We start from the raw sequence: 17,116 nt of genomic DNA on the forward strand, positions 1-17,116 counted from the left end.
CCAGGTCAAAATTACCTGCTTTAAGACTCATACTATATTAAATGACTTAAGATGGACATTTTTGCAGTGCAGAACGTTTCCAGGCCTGGAAACGGCATTTTAAACTTCCATGACTTCCTCTCCCATGACTTAAGAGCCTTTCCTCACCACCAGTCTTGACCTCTCTCTGGGGGACAGTGTGGTTGTGCAGCAGCAGTACAGTGCGTTGGGTTGCTGTGTCCAGGTCCTCCTGTCCCCAGGCCTCGTCCAGATCACACTCGGGTTTCAGCAGTCGCAAAGTCACGTGTCCCACAAGCAGAGCTGGAAGAGACAAAATGAGAGGATGATATGCTACACTTCAACATATAAAGGAGTTTCAGAGCTGATCATTGGGAGGGAGGGAGGGTCGCTGCCAGTGAGGCAGGCCATGTACCTAGATAGTGTAGGTGTTTGGGCATGAGGCAAACTCCTATGTCCAAGAAGACCTGTTGAAGGCTTGGTGCGGCCAGAGGGGAGTGAAGGAGGGGTATTAGGACCTGGAGGACACCAGGGAGCTGCCAGGAGATCTGAGGCGGTCTCTCTATCAGAGCCGCTTCCAGCAGACCCACCGCACACTGCAACTCCATGTCCAACTGGTGACATGAAGAGAGACACAGGTCAGCAAATAGAAAGGAACCATATCACACTTCAGCACCATTACCTTGCTTTAGGTTTTGAAAAGCTGTTTGGGGGAGTATTTTGGTATCATACCCCTTGAAGTCTCTTGCGAATAGATGCCTCCCTTTCAAGCTGGATCTGCATCATCTCCTTTTGTTTGCTGGTCAGCTGCAGCTCATCTTTGATGCCTTTTTTCTTCTTTAGCTCCTGGGAGATCAGATAGAAGAGGATAAAACACGTTCAAAATGTTTGCCAGACATTAACACCACAAAAAGATACTGATGGTGTCATGTTAAATCTACCTCCTGGAGCTCCATCTCAATGATCTGTTCCTTGTAAGAGTAGGCCTTGTTCTCTCTCTTCATGTTGCCTTTCTTGGTGCTTTCCTGCTGGGCACTGCAGCAAATGTAGAGGTGGAAGACAGAGATGTCAGTGAATGCTAAATACACATGCTTTTAAAAAATAAATAAATAAAAATAAGACCTGGGTCAAATAGTATTTGCAATTTCCCTATACACAGGATCTGATGTAACTATCCTTTGTGCTATTTTGGAAGAGTACTTATGCAGACACCTGGCTTGGATGTTAGAGGAAAAAGGGTGAGAGCAGGTATGTTTGGGGCCATGTTGTGGCATCCAAGAACCAACCCCCTCCATATCTGTTCAACACCAAACGCAGCTATCACCGACACCATCCTGCACCTATACTTTGGGTTAATCATAGTTCTCAGTATTACCCAATCATTTCTAAACTCACAATTGTCTCGCCAAGAACAGGCTAATGATGATTGACCCTGCTAGTTTGAAACAAATGTTGTTATGGTTTATTTTATACTATATAGGTGGGTGGGGTTAGACACAGAAGCCAACACAATAATTGCCAAAAAGTTTAGCCAATCACAGGAAAGTAACTGAATGTCTATTTAGTATACCTTTCTATGATTAACTACATGACAGTATCTGAGCAGCCCTGCTTTGGTAAACCCCATCCATCTGGTACCCTACACAGATTAATAGAAAGACTAAGATAATAATAGAAAATACAGATGTAGGTGTTGGTTAGATGATGCTTGCTGTTGAACTCAGCAGTCCACAGTGATAAGACAGTCTGCTACCTCTGGATGATGCTCTTGTCATAGAGCTCTCCCTCGGGTGTCAGCATGATGGCGTACTCCTCCCTGGTGACCTGAAGCAGAGCGGGCCGGGAAAGCCACTCCGTCACGTGATCCATAACCCGCGGCAACAGCTTGGTGGGCGAGAGACCGGACAGGGCGCCGACAGCGTTCTTCACCGCCTGGGGGAAAACACATGACCACTAAACATCCCAGTGTAAAATACATCACCAAGATCAATAGCCAATATCTATCTGTAAACCTCTTATTGGGAATATGACGCATATTTTGCATATCCTGTATATTCAATGTCATTTGGATATTTTCTCATTTGTTATCTATATTTTTGTATTTTCATGCAAATGTAATACGAGGATATGCGCATTATTGTGAGACCTGGTTGTCGGCGTTGACCTCCAGTAGGCGTGGCAGAATACTCTCCAGGTTTTTCTCTATGAACTCCTCAGCTTTGATGTTCATGGTGGACAGCAGAAGAGGCCAGAGGCCGGGGCGAGCTTGGACTGCACCAAGCAAACAACACCCAGGAGGAGGAAAGCAAGGTAGAAAGACACATGGAAGAGAGATTAGCGATACTACAACTCTATTGAATTAAGCTGATCAAGTTTACATTACAATGTGTGACATAACTGTGTATCCCTGTACCTATGGAGGGGCAGAGAATGATGAGGAAGGTGGTTGATGATGAAAGCAAGGTAGAAAGAGTGATATAAATGGAGGAGACACGATGAAGAATGGAGTGTATCACTGAGGTTATCAGTAGATTTACTCTAAGACTGAGTTCTTATTACAGTGTGAAGATTGTTTCATTGTGGACTCCCGTACCTATGGAGGGGTGGTGAGTGACGATGAGGATCTCCATGGCCAAGTTCTCAGCCTCAGGTGGGTCGCCCCACTGGCTGGCAGCAGAGCAGACAACACACAGCGCCTCCAGCAGGACACGCGGGGGACTGTAGCTGCGGCCCAGCTCAGTCAGCTCTCCTGACTCTGACACCAGGACATCCTGGGGCAAAACCTGCGGACGGTCAATGGCATACAGTCAGTAACAATCACAGTAATCAGAGTGGCTGAAGGATCCCAGGATTCACAAGCCACTTTCAACATTTCACAAGACAAATTAATAGAAATGCTTCTAAAAATGGTGGTTGTTTACCTGCAAAAGTGGCTGGTGCAGTAAACAATCTTACCAGCCACAGTGAAAACTTAGCAAGCAAGACATTCACTGAACATTCAGATGTGCAATTCTACACTGTCTATCAGTAGATACAGCTATATGCTTTCAAAACATTTGGTGAATGACTTTCATACTTTGTGTTTGTTGATAACCACGCGGAGTTCTCCCAGGAGGCCGTGGGCGAGGCTGGCTCCACCCAGGGAGGAGAGCAGCTTCCTGACGGTCTGCTGTGCCCGCTTCCTCACGCGCCACACCCGGGACAACAGCACCGCAACTGTGGCACGGTGGTACATCCTACCAAAACAACAATATGGGGGAAATGTGCTTGTGATTAAAGCATAATCAAGTAGCAATGGTGAAATGTGACACAGACACAGATATGTAATAGGATAAGAGTCAGGATTTTTCCGGAATATAAAGTATTGTATAATGCATAGTATAGACATATGTACTAAAACAAAACACAAAAAATGGCAATTGCAAGTAAGTCTATCTTATAAATCAGGTAGTTTCAGCCAAACAATCTGATTCATAAAAAGATGCGTTCCAACCATGCTGATAATTTAGAGCCATGCGTCACTATGCTATGCCACCTCTTGTGGTAAACAGGGAGCCTGATTGTGTGCTACCACTTAAGGCCTTTTCTGGGCCAGGAAAGACTCTGTACAAGTTAACAGGAAAGACAGACTCACTGTGATTTGCTGGTGTTAAGCCTATGAGCATGGTCCAGGAAGAGCCTCTCACACAACAGCAGCACTGTGCACAAAGCTAGAGATGGGGTGCAAGTGAGAAATAACACATCATTCCATGTCTTGACATATTTCAAATCACTCATGAGCTTTTGTCCTACTGGTGGGAAGATATTAACATTTGCCTTACTGTCCTCGTTGGCTTGGGAAAGGAACTTCTCTGTGGTGAATAGTGGCTTCTTCTCATCCAGGACCAGGTTCCAAAAGTTGGTGAATTTTGCCTCTGCAAAGACAGAAAGACAAAAGATCCACATCAACTCCTGCCCATGTGTGCCCCCAGACCTATAACAGTCTCCACAACGAGTGAAACCCACTATTGCTATGTCATTACCAAATGTGTGAGCCTCACCTGTCTGTGTATCCAACAGAGCCAGTCGACTCAGGAGAACAGAAGCTGCCACACCTTCTGCAAGCAGAGCCTGCTGGGAGTTCTGGGCCGCAGCCTTCTCCACCGTTTGGAGGAGGAGGGGCACCAGGTCTGAGGCCTGGGCCAGAGTGTCACCTACAGACCGGGGAAAGGGAGGGGTTAAGACCTTAGTAGGATCACAGGTCATAGGTCAGCTCATTACAAGCTGTCATTTGAGATAGAATCAAGGTTCTGCACATTCAACAGACAGCTGCCCTTGGCTGACTGACCTTTGAAGGCCCCCAGCATGGCCTGCAGGTAGGCATGTCGGACCGGGGAGGTGGAGGTCTTGAGGGTGAAGGCTTTCTTCAGCCAGTCCAGCAGAGCAGTGGGAATTTCCACCGTGAGGCGACCTGTCCACTGGGAGAGCACCGACACGGCATGCACCAAGGTGCCCTCATGGACTGAAGAATACAAGCAAAGTAAAATAAGTATTGGACTGGATTATTGGAGTATTGGATTACAATGTGGCCACTCGTGTATTTCCGAGATATAACGTGACATCATGGGCCCTACTTATATAAGAAAGATAACTGCCCCATAGTTGGTCAAGCTGCCTAGGTAAAGGGGGAGGAAGACAAGGTAGAGCGATGATACCTTCTTGTTGCAAATAAGGGATGAACATCACAGCGACGGCAGAGCTAAGAGTCTGGCTGGAGGTTCCTGACACAGCATGATGGCTGCAGCTGGCAATGCCTACAACAACGACAAAACAAAACTTGTCAGGTCAACAAAAAAAATAAAAATAAAAATCACAGTTCGCAATTCTATTTTAGGCATAACTAGACTTTATATAACTAGAGCTTTTGCAAAGCCTCTTACCTGACAACACACTCATCTTCTGGGCGATAACTGTGAGCTTTCCCTCTGACCCTGTAACCATAAACATTGCACATTATGGTAGTTGTCAAACACATGGTATGTCTCAGTTGAGCAAAAACAGTCACATACAAATATACAGACAAAACTTTCTTCCAACAGAAAAATGTATTATGTCACCTCCGAGGATCTTGAAGAGGTGTGTGACGATGTCCTGCACGGCGGTGGGATCACTGCACTGCTGGCTCAGGTTCTGCATGGCCTGAACCGCCTCCTCCATCAGCTGGGGGTTGTTCGCCTTCAGCTGGCCTGAAACACAGAGCGTATCCTCAATATGCACAGGCCAAGAAAACACATAGGCAGACGTGTGTTAAACTCTATTTGCAAAAACTTATCGGCATATGTTTCGATCTACATGATGTACCAGATGGGTGGGGTTTACCACATCAGGACTAGTCAGTGTCAGCTAAATTGTCAGAAAAGAATACTAAATTGAGTATCTAAACTTTCTAGCAGGCATTGTTATTTCCTATGTGACAAATGTAAAACTACTCTCTGACCTTTCATATATGCAGGTTGGCAAATAAACACACACACACATCTAAATAGATCTAGCATCCATAAAGGTCTTACTTGCTATGGCCTTTCCAATATCCATGGCATACTGACTGAGGTCAAGAGTCACTGTGGCCAGCAGGCAGGAAACGGCTGGAAAGAAACCAGACAATGTTTTCACCAACTGTAAGAGAGCTGCCTGAGCACAACCTCATTAACATTGAATATGATCATGAGAAATTGAAAGCATCTCACTCTGCATAGCGTTCTCGGGGCTGCGGAGCATGGTCTTCTGCATGGCAGGGAGCAGCAGCTCCTTGAACTCGGAGTGGGAGATATGACGCAGTAAGGAGCCGCTTTTGTCCAGTATGTGTTGTTGTGGTCTCATCTTGCTCATAAGGACCGACTTCATGTACAGGTCCAGCAGGGCACTCTGAAAACAGCAGACACAATTGAGACGTTGCTGCCATTTTAGCGCCATGTGTTCCTGAGGTGACAAATCAAAACTGTTAAAAAGACTCACCTTATGCTTCTCTATGGTAGCCATGTCTCTCTGGGCCGAGCAGAAGTCCAGACAAACCCCTAGCAAGGCCAGAGTTGTGGGACTCTGGTCTAGACTCAACAGGGTGCTGATATACTGATCCACCAAGCCAGGGTTCTGGTGAAGACAACAAAATGTCAAAACAGTTTCCCACCATTCCTCTGCACAGTGGTTGTCAGTTTGTGGGTTAAGACCCATGAGGGTCGCTAGATGTTTTGAAAGGGTAACGGACAGCAAACAAATCACACAGATGGATATTGTGTTATCCAGTATACTGTGTTGCAACTTAACAGCTGAGGTAAATTTTGGATCCAGTTGCAAAACTGTTTGAGAACCACGGGTGTGGCCCATCAGATCCTCCTTCATGACAAGATAAACATGTATATAAAATCTAATAATATCTGATCCTATCTGACACAGCTTTACAACGAAACACTTAAGCCAAACTAAAATAATGCCAAAATTTAAAAAAATGGCAAACTGAGACCAGGTCTTGCTGTTTTTCTGATTTTTGGAGTGCCGCTATTCCATGTTCCTCGTGCTTTTCCTCAAGATAAATGTATGCCTTTCATTGCCAATGTAAAACTGCTGTTCCATGCTCACCTCCTTCCAGAGTTGGCTGAAGTTCTTCAGAATCGACTTCAGAGCCGTGGCCTGAGCTCCTCCCACCACCTCAGCCAGAAGAAGACTCTGAGTCTCCACCTATAAGAGGAGACAACAAGAGTTGGTGATACAACACCACCAACATCCAAGCTGGGACATTGGCTCTAAACAGTGTTTGACTGCGTTTGGTAGGTTTGTCTACTCCATCAGCCACTTAGGCAGATAATCTGGCATCACTCAGAAATCACATTTTGAAAACAATATTCAGCTGGTAAAACAGTGAAAGTAGTCTGTGAATTTTGGGATCCATCGTAAATTAGTTTACCATCAGATGTAGGGCTGCAACTAACGATTATTTTCATTGTTGATTAATCTGTCGATTATTTTCTCAATTAATCGATTAGTTGTTTGGTCTATAAAATGTCAGAAAATGGTGAAAAATGTCAATCAGTGTTTCCCAAAGCCCAGGATGACGTCCTCAAATGTCTTGTTTTGTCCACAACCCAAAGATATTCAGTTTACTGTCATAGAGGAGTAAAGAAATCAGAAAATATTCACATTTAAGAAGCTGGAATCAGAGAATTTTGACTTATTTTTCTTAAAAAATTACTCAAACCAATTAATCGATTATCAAATTAGTTGGCGATTAATTTAACAGTTGACAACTAATCGATTAATCATTGCAGCTCTAATCAGGTGTTTTCCTGATGGTAAACTAATTTACGATGGGTAGAGTAACTGAATTCTAACACATCAACAAGAACTATGTGACTGAGAAGACACAGAAGAGATTAAATTAAACAAGTCAGATATTTCACTCACTGTTTTCTTCCAGATAGGGTCTTCTCTTTTCTCTGGAGTGGAGAACACAGTGCGGACTAACAGGCAGGCCCAAGACAGGCCGGTGAAGGCTGCGGAGCCTGTGCTCTTACTGAAATCACAATAAGTAAAGCCCGTATGAGAGAGGGGGGATAACCAAGATGCATGACCCACATGTTCCTAAACACACTTTGGACACATCCACCATCAATGGAGCTACGTGTGGTGTTGTTTAATGCTAAAGAAATAGCCTACATTGTTCTTCAACAAGTGACAGTTAAAACTACTTCTTCTACTACTACTTCAAAAATGCACTTCTACAAACTTGACTTAAAAAACTGCAATATAAAACCCCAAGCACTACCTGGGTTCTCCACTTTTGCTGATGATTCCACTGTTGAGAAGGCAGTGGAGGAGGGTGGCAGCCAGGATGTCCGGCTGACTCTCAGCCAGCAGAGCGATGACAGAAAGCAGCTCTCTCCGAGATGCAGCATCCCTGAAAAGCACACACATCCATCTAAATACTCTAAAGACTAAAAAACAAACACTAAATTACAGCAATTTTGCTGGACCAAAATGTTTTTCTTGAGACTGAAAATGGTGAACACATGCACCTACCTATATCTGTGTGGCGTGAGACAGAAGAGCTTGCACAGTCCTTTGATGGCAGGCTCTGGCAATTCTACAACAGGACATGTTAACAACGGTTAGTGGTGATCACAGCATTGGTTCTGAAGCAGCAGAAAATAGGGAGGGTAGAAAATAAAACAATGTCAAATTTCTTCACCTTTACCACTTAAACATTGCTTCAACTCTCCCAGAACCTCCTTGCGCTCTTTCACACTGGCTGTAGTCACCTTCGCAGCAAATTTCTTCAGCGTGTCCGTAACCTGGAATAAAAATCATTCTTAGACTAGAAGCACTGGTCTAATTATTTTGGTGAAGCAAATGATAGTGAAGGCTGGAGAGGTCTTGTTTTGAAATCAACAGGTTGGAGACAAAGGAATTACAGGATAGCTGTTACTCAAAATAGCATACAATGTGTCTGTAAGCATGGCTTTGTCAGTATCTAACAGGTTGGCTGAGATCATTTAAAAACATTAACAACATTTTAGCTAACTAACTGTCAAACTAGCTGTCCAGCTTAAGGTACTCAGAGTAACTGAATTTAACAAGAGTAACTTGATGTAATACGAATAGCTTAATTAGTTACAAGAAGCTAGCCAACTAAATGTTCACATCGCCTTCTACTGTCATCAAAAACCAAGCCTCCCGTCAGTCCCAAGTTCCCAGCTAGCTGGTAGCTAGCAGCTGGTTAGTGTGATGAGAGGCTGGGGCGACGTAGCACCGTGTTAGCTCCTAGCTAGCTAGCTCGCTGCTGTGGAATTCAGCCGCAGCCTCTTTTTGAACGCGGAAACACAGCGAAGTTATTTCTAGGACAGCACTCGGTATACTATGAGCTGGCTTTCAACAGCGCTTGGCTGCCACTCTGTAAACGGATAAGATACAATTTTAAAAAGCCAGCCACACAGACCTGCGTGTCCGCTGCCATCTTGCCGGTCTTGATGCAGGAAGGATTTGTTGTTGTCACTTCCGGGTCATCAGCAACTGGGTAACCATCCTTTGATCAAACTGGCCTCACTGAATGCTTTATCTCCTCAACTTTGACATTCTATCTGGTTACCATCACTAACATAACACATATTAATCCATGTAACATCCAATCAATTACATATGTATTAATCCAAGACCCTATTTTTGTATAAAACACAATGCTCTCCAATACTTCCAACTATGTTAACAGAAAACTTCCAAAATGTACAGAGAATTTAAATGTACCCCAATGCTTGGAGAATTTCCTTCAGTTGCTTGCATTTTGCCAATGGATGAATCACATTTGTTTGCAACATATAGCCTATTTATTGCTGATTCCTCATGGTGACTTGGTGTTGTAGGTAATTCATAATTAACACAATTAATCAACCTGAGACATTGGCACAAATAGTTGGCTTTAATTACACAATTGTTAAATGATCATCTGAGCTGTTCATATACACAACATTGTAGCTGACATTGGCTACTATAGATGTCTTGCTTTATGGCACGTAATGATAAAACACAGATACAAATTGATAAGTCTGTGAATTCTGTCCCGTGGTCAAGGACAGATCAATACTGTGAACCACACTACATGTTATTTGTGACTTATATAATCCTCAGAAGATTATTTAAACAACCTATGGAGATATCTTCACACCACATGCGTAAAATGATGCATAAATGGCTGTTCAGGGACAGAAGATTCTGTACTCCAGCCAGGAGAAGATGAACCCTGCCTGCATCTCCGGCTTGTCCCGCACCTCCTAAACCAGCCTCCAAGGATGCTGGTTTATGTTCTCCTCCAGGGCGAAGATGTAATCACACAGTCACCTGATCCTGAGCACATGCACAACGATAGGCAGCGATCTATCTGTGCAGTTTTTGTTACTTTTTGCATCACATCAGAGAAAAAGACAGACTTGAGATAAACAATGGCCAGCAGCGCCGTCGCCAGTGGGGTGAAAGGTGACGACAGCAGACAACAACTGCAGCAGGACGTATAAATTAATTTATTCTATAGATCCTGCACAGGCATTTGATACTTCAGAGAAAAAATAATAAACCCACAAATTATGCAATATGCAATTAAAGTAGTTTTAATTTTCCAATCTCTCTCTCTCCTCTGTGTGTGACAGTGTGTGTGACAGTATGTGTGTGTCTGCATTGGTTGCAGAGTTGTGAATGTATTGCCTATGATAGTATTGGAACTTTTGTTTCCATAACTATTTTGTTTTGTGTTTCTTGTAAGTTTGCAAAAAAATGGATCCACTGTAGAATGTGAAAAAGTCAAATACTCTGAAGCCTTTTCTGTAGTGTTTGCAGTATTTCTATTGTGTAGAACCCTTTCTTCCAGAATAGTACATAGTAAAACAAGAGGTCCCATGCTGTTTTACAAGTAAAATATGCATATTATCTACAGTATACATATTTTATACTATCAACCACAGATCCATATAACACAAAGGCTCACTGCAGTATTGACTGCTGCTCTTTGTGTTTTCTTTGCTCAGTGTGACAGTATCTGCTGTTCTGGTGACTTATTCAGTTTTGGGACGTGTCTTCATTGTGTTGAGAGCTTGATTGCTCTCAAAGCTGTGACCTTTTCCAACTATCTGCCAGCTGTGGCATTGATAAGGCAGTTTGGGCTACCTTGACACTTGCTGTCATGTCAGTATCAATAGTAATGCATTTGAGTTTTAAGCCCACATGCAAAAGCAAGATACAAGTGAAAATCCCAGATTCACTGTAGGATCTGCTGCAGACCCTGATGTCTCCTGCTGGTTTTCTTTATCAGTTATTCATGAATCTGACTCATGAATCATGAATATAGAGATAGTTCAATTTATAATCCAATGTTACTGAAGATGGAATTGAGGACTTTAATTGTTGGCTGTGTGGGTTTGTTTGTGAGATTTTGGGATGTTAGTTAGCAACCTGCCAATTGCATTGATATGGAATAATGTCTCTTGTCTTGATTTGGTGCTAGAAGTATTTCAGCATTCTGCTGTTAGTGATGTGCAGAGCCAGAAGAGAGTGGCATGTGGAAAAGGAAGGAGAAGACAGATTGAGCAGCGAGCAAAATAGCTTTGACCTCTATATTCAAGCTGAGTATTAATTCACTGCATTAAATATGTCCTTTATTTAAAAATACTTACATTTATTTTATAAAAAAAAAGGGGGGGGGCAGAGCAATATTCTTTCAGGGGGCCCAGAGTTCCTAGCTACGTCCCTGCAGGTGCTTTAACTATGGTATTACATCTAAAAAGAGATGGATATGTATAGAAGAGATCTTTAGTGATTATTGTAAACATCTTACTTTTCAAAAAATGTCAACCCTCCTGTTAATGTAATAAAAAAAAACTCAATAATGTCATAATTATTACATTCACAAGAAAAAGGTTATTCCATTAATGGTATGTAACCATTATTAGATTAAATAAACTGCAAATTGATATTACTTTAATTGGAAATGTATTACGTTAACAGGACTATCTAGTAAGTGCAAATTGTGATGTTAACAACTAAAACTTCCCCAGATAATTTAATAAATTCCCTGACTTCCCCTGTCTGGAATACTCCTCTATAAATTCCATGATATTCCAGGACTTTCAGCAGCTTTTCACTGTTTGTTCCCTCTTTCCACTGCATCATGTGACTGTGGGAACTCCAGGCTTGAAGTTACATTTGTGTGAACTCATATTTCTCTGAGAAGGCTCGATACTCCTCAGTTGAATGCCATTAGCAGATATCACTGTCTTATGCATACCATGTCTGGAAAATCAGTTTAGTGAATTTGATCACCTGCTTTGTTCTCATGTCTGATAAGATGGTGAACTCTGTAGTTTGAATGCTGGTCCAATATCAGTAGATAGTCTTTTCTATTCAGGTGGAATATATTTTCTCCCTTCTGGCTTGCTGTGTGGTCAGTGGGCCTCTCCTCTGTTGTATCTATGAAGCCGATGTGTTTCTCATCTCTATCTCTCTCTCACTGGCTCTCTCAAAACTTTCGTCAGCTAAACTCAGATAAATCAGAAGCCATTATCATAGGTCCGGACCCCTCCAGCGAGCATTTCTCCTCTCACTTAGGTTCTCTATCCTGTTGCATCAAACCCCAGTGCAGAAATCTGGGTGTTATGTTTGATAACAAACTTAACTTTGACCAGCAGGTGACTACTCACAAAATCCAATAGAAGAGACCACATAATGCCTATTTTAGCATTTCTACACTGGTTACCTGTACGTTTTAGAATTGATTTTAAAGTTTTAATGATTACTTTTAAAGCACATTTGGGTTGGGCCCGGATTATATCTCTGACTTACTAACCCTTTACGAGCCTAAATGCAGCCTGAGATCCTGCGGCAGAGGTCTGTTAGTAATCCCTAGGTCATGTCTAAAAACCAGAGGAGGCTGAATCACGGTCCCGCGACTCTGGGACGTCCTGCCGGAGGAGATCAGGCAGGCTAGCTCTGTTTCTTCTTTCAAATCTCTCTTAAAAATGCACATTTTCAGAATTGCTTTCTCTTGAATCGGTTAGGCTACTCTTCCGTTTTATTTTATTTGTTTTATTGTGTTTTGTAAGCCATACCTCGCTTGTCATGATTACTGTATCAATTCTACTTTTATTTTTTATCTGGTAATTTCTCTTGTTTTTTATATCTTTGTAAAGCACTTTGTAACTTGTTTTTAAGAAGTGCTATATAAATAAAGCTTACTTACTTAACTTACTTACTCTCAGACTGCCTTAGTTCCTTTCAGCAAGACCAGTTTACCACACCTGGTTCCTCTTGTGGTTCACTCACCCTCACCTGTCTTGGCATCTGGATCTTTTCCATCACATTTCATAGTATCTCATCCTTCTCAGTCTCAGTTTCAATCAGTCTCTGACTTTAATTTTGGTTTAATGAACTTTATACAGGCTGAAAATATGCTGTCACTTGGCTGGCAGGGTGGCACCTCCTGGACCTGAACCTTGATTTTTTGATGTTAATAATAATGGAATAATGGGAAACAGTGGCTACGATTGGTTGGAAATTTAGAAAACATTGGAAATGGCTCGACATGATGGGCTTCTCAAGGAGCCACATGGGAGGAAAACTTTGCATTACAAGCAGGTAAAGGTCAATTTCTGCTCTAAAGTGTTTCCCAATGTTGTCATCCCTTCACCTAAGTGAGAGTTTGATCAAATCTGTTTGATCAAAGGAATAGTATTTTTAACACCACTTCTATTTTGTAATAGATGTATCCTAAATGTGGGTGTGCTTGTTAGTATTTGTTGCAGTGAATCCGAAGCAAAGATACAAGATCTACATATACAAGAATGAAAACAGCACAATTAAACCATTTGTTAGGGGCAAAGACTTTTTTTTTTATGATTATTATTTTGCCCTCATGAAGCTGCTACATTCACACTGCAGGTGTTAGTGCTGAGTTCTGATGTTTTGCTCAGATGTGAATGTTTGGTGGGAAAAATCTGAACTGGAACTTCAGCAGCAGTGTAAATTACTGTTACTCTGTTACTCCTCAGCATGGGGAAAGCAACGATGGAAGGCCTTCCTCAGTCGGGAGAGGAATCGCCGCATCTTTTTAAGAGGTCTGAACTCTGCAAGTTAAACAAAATGTGAAGTTTAGTAAAATGATCACTCTTCACTCAACAGTAGGAAATATAATATGAATCAGAAATAATACACCTGTACAGATGAAATTTGGACTTTCTTTGTATCTTACTTTTTTTCTTGACCTCAGTGGGGACAGCGGTCGAAGCCTCAGCAGCTGGGACAGTGGGAGTGGAAGTCCCGTCAGCTGGGACAGTGGCAGTCGTCATAGTAGTCGTAGTAGTCGTAGTATTAGTAGTCATATCAACCGGGACAGAGGTGGTAGACGCCTTGTCAACCGGGTCAGTGGTAGTAGTCATAGTAGTCGTAGTCTTGTCAACCGGGACAGAGGTGGTGGATGCCTTGTCAACCGGGACACTAGTGACTGATTCAGTTGTGGCTGATGTGCTGCCATGGGAGAAAGCCTTCATGGCCAGGAAGGAGGCTTGGACACTGCAAGAAGTATGACAGTCAATCAATGAATCCATCAATCAAAACATCAATCGATCAATCCTATCATCCTTCCCTCTATCCATCAATCAAGCACCTGTCCAACCACTTGCTTTGTCTGCTAACACACACACAGACACACACACTTACTGAGAGCTGGTGGCGTAGGAGTCCTCCAGGTGGCTCATGGTGAGGAAGGGATGCTGCAGAGCGTCGCCGGGCGTGGCTCTCCGCTCAGCATCAACCTCCATCATCCATCCCATGAGGCCTGCGAACGCCCACACATCCTTACACTCAACTGCCTCGTCTGGGTAGAGCTGGATTTAGAAACAAAGACAGTGACAGTTCAGTCAAATTCACTTCACAGCTCATGGAAACAGAGCAAATAACACTGTTAATTAGTGCTATTATCTATCTATCTATTGATCTATCTAATTGGTAATCATAGCAAATGTTACAAGACTTGTCAAGTGCCAAATGAAAGGAAGGAAGAAAGGAAATCTTTTTTATACAAGAAAACAGGGACCACCTACGTGTAGCAATTCACCCAGCCGATCAAACATGTTCGTCCTGTTCTCGATGGACTCAATGCCCATCTCACAGTTGAACTCCTCTGGTGTCTAAAGAAACACAGAATATATATGAGATACTTCTTCACACATTTTTTAATCATTTTAAAAGGATTGTTGGATCTTCTGGAAAAAAACAAACACCCTGTCCAGACAGAGCCAAAGCAGGAGGGTGTTACAATACCTTCAGCCTCCAGACCCCTCCACGGCCACGTCTGAAGAACCAGCGGGTGTAGAGACCAGCATCCAGCAGGTGCTGGTCTGGGAGTCCCTGTGCCTCTACAATGAATCTGATCTGGAAAGACAATACAGCATCACATTAGCCTACATTCTACATCACATTTCCACATGGGTGTGGGGACTTGTCTGTGGTGGAAACCACCTTAGAGTAACTGTAGATAAATCAAATATAGGTATATTATGTTACTTACTGCATCATATTCATTGTTAGACATATACAGGTGATGACCCAGGAACATGTAGGCCACGATGCACCCGAGGGCCCACATGTCAATAGCCTCTGTGGCTGGCAGGCCCAAGAGGACCTCTGGAGCCCTGAGGGTGGAAGACAAGAGCCAAACATAAGAAATGTTACTGAAATTTGAAGACCAAGAATACAACATCTGACATGGTACCAATCCAGACACAGGACTACACTATATCAGCACTAAACATTGACACCAACTGTGAATTACAGTCAAATTCAAAATTTTTCCTAGAAGCTACAGAGGAATGACGGAACCTCAGCTATTCATTTACAGTAGTGCTAGGAAACTCTGAGTAGAACATACCTGTACCACAGAGACTGGAAGATCTCTCCAGGCCTCACTGTGGAGGCAGGAGTGGCTAGACCAAAGTCAATGAGTTTGACTCTGAAGGGCTGATCCACACAGTTCACCAGCATGATGTTGTCTGGCTTGAGGTCTGCATGGATCAGCCCTATTGACTTTAAGCCTGAAAAAGCCTGGGCCAGCTGCTTCAGGACCGGTCTGATTTCAACGAGAGACAGGGGCTGGTTTCTCTCCTCCATGAAGGCCTGGAGGCTCTTGTCCAGCATCTCGAACACTAGACAGGGGTGTCCTCGGTGCAGGAAACACTCGTGCCACTGCACCAAGTGACACTTGTCTGCATCCAAGATGCGGATTGTTTCCAGCATGGCCCGCTGGGGAGAGAAGATGAGAAGTTAGCCAGGTTCATTGGCTAGGTATAAACACTTAATGATACACATTTTAATAGATCAAGCAATATTTGAAACATGTTACCCAAAACTTTCATGAACGTTATCATCGAAAAGAATAAAATGATCTACCTCTTCGTTGAAGTCCTGCAGGGCTTCGGCCCCCCTCCTGAGGACCTTCACAGCCACTGTTGTGGCCGTGTCCGTCTTCAGGCACTGGGCCACTTTGCCAAAACACCCCTCTCCCCTGAACACCTGAACCAGGTAGTCACATGAAGTGCTAGACAGCACTTCACCCTGGACTACCTGGAATTCCTCAGGTGCCGGGAGGAGAGGGGGGGTCTGGAAGTTCCCAGGAGCCAGAGAGGAAGGTGGAGTCAGGAGTGTCTCCTGTGGGAGAACTGGTGAACCCAGGGGGAATATTTGTAAAAAGCAGTCGTTACATTCAGAGTCATGCAGTCAACACAACACATACAAACACACAACTAAACCATTAATTATGGCCTTGAATTTAAATACTTGCTTATCAGTCTGAGACTATATGAAGTAGATACATGTATCAAATGCAGGAGATACTCTGAGCATTTTAATGAGGAGCATTCCCAAAGAATAATACAAGAGGCAACAGAAGCTGAACAAGAAAATACAGTCTTGGTACTTCTGTACTTCATCAAACAGTTGTAAGAATATTTATATATAGACTGTGGTGTGTGTGTGTGTGTGTGTGTGTGTGTGTGTGTGTGTCTGTGTGTTTATGAACATGTCTATGTGTATGTTAAGTCTCACTCACCTGTCCTGCTCTGGTCTTCCAAGTCCTGCTGGATTCCATGTGGATTCCTCATGGTCCGTGTGTTGTTGTCAACAGTGTTTGTACCGACATCCATACGTGAAGTTTCCATGTTTGTTGGTCTTCATGTGTTGGTGGAATAACGTGTTTCCAACTCAGTGTCCACTTATCCAGGAGTCTGTTGTTGTGACTTCATAGTGAGATATAGAACCTTAGCAGCTCCATCCTCAAAGGGCCTACAGACTGATTCTTGTCCTCAGTGATGTCATCATCTTTGGTGTGAGCCTTGCCCTTCAATATCTAAAGATAATAATTTCTCTATGGAGAAAATGAATGGGGATTTCATATAATCGTCCCTGTTACAGTGTGATTTTTAAACTTGGATGTTTCCACCAACATGCATTTATGTCTCTAATGGCACTGGATCCATTGAATTGTGTAACTGCTTTTTAGTGTGTGTGTGTGTGTGTGTGTGTGTGTGTGTGTGTGTTTGTGTCTGTGTGTGCCCAG

At 43.0% G+C, this 17,116-nt stretch overlaps 1 protein-coding gene across 4 annotated transcripts in view; it reads right to left on the minus strand.

Annotated features, from left to right (window-relative positions):
- The window catches only part of gcn1 (GCN1 activator of EIF2AK4), a 29,680-nt gene extending 20,665 nt beyond the window's left edge, over positions 1-9,015 (minus strand). The window contains exons 1-24 of one of the 4 annotated variants that reach the window (XM_071522070.1): positions 8,966-9,015; positions 8,219-8,321; positions 8,050-8,113; positions 7,796-7,927; positions 7,435-7,543; positions 6,613-6,711; positions 5,992-6,126; positions 5,724-5,901; positions 5,547-5,621; positions 5,094-5,222; positions 4,917-4,967; positions 4,692-4,790; positions 4,325-4,498; positions 4,038-4,190; positions 3,819-3,911; positions 3,632-3,707; positions 3,074-3,233; positions 2,591-2,780; positions 2,144-2,268; positions 1,751-1,929; positions 939-1,032; positions 730-843; positions 413-611; positions 148-300 (exon numbers count right to left, since the gene is read on the minus strand). In XM_071522070.1, the coding sequence (XP_071378171.1) occupies positions 148-300; positions 413-611; positions 730-843; positions 939-1,032; positions 1,751-1,929; positions 2,144-2,268; positions 2,591-2,780; positions 3,074-3,233; positions 3,632-3,707; positions 3,819-3,911; positions 4,038-4,190; positions 4,325-4,498; positions 4,692-4,790; positions 4,917-4,967; positions 5,094-5,222; positions 5,547-5,621; positions 5,724-5,901; positions 5,992-6,126; positions 6,613-6,711; positions 7,435-7,543; positions 7,796-7,927; positions 8,050-8,113; positions 8,219-8,321; positions 8,966-8,983 (2,902 nt within the window). In that variant the 5' untranslated portion in view covers positions 8,984-9,015. Of the gene's footprint in view, positions 1-142; positions 301-412; positions 612-729; positions 844-938; positions 1,033-1,750; positions 1,930-2,143; positions 2,269-2,590; positions 2,781-3,073; positions 3,234-3,631; positions 3,708-3,818; positions 3,912-4,037; positions 4,191-4,324; positions 4,499-4,691; positions 4,791-4,916; positions 4,968-5,093; positions 5,223-5,546; positions 5,622-5,723; positions 5,902-5,991; positions 6,127-6,612; positions 6,712-7,434; positions 7,544-7,795; positions 7,928-8,049; positions 8,114-8,218; positions 8,322-8,965 lie in introns of all 4 variants that reach the window. The other 3 variants (XM_071522069.1, XM_071522067.1, XM_071522068.1) reach the window with 3 other exon arrangements.
- Positions 9,016-17,116: the final 8,101 nt, after the last annotated feature.

This window comes from Centroberyx affinis, unplaced genomic scaffold, assembly GCF_046629955.1.
Source record: "Centroberyx affinis isolate AG114_WGS23_722 - 3 ecotype Tasmania unplaced genomic scaffold, CSIRO-AGI_Caff_v1 ptg000950l_1, whole genome shotgun sequence".
In the NCBI taxonomy this organism is placed as follows: domain Eukaryota; kingdom Metazoa; phylum Chordata; class Actinopteri; order Beryciformes; family Berycidae; genus Centroberyx; species Centroberyx affinis.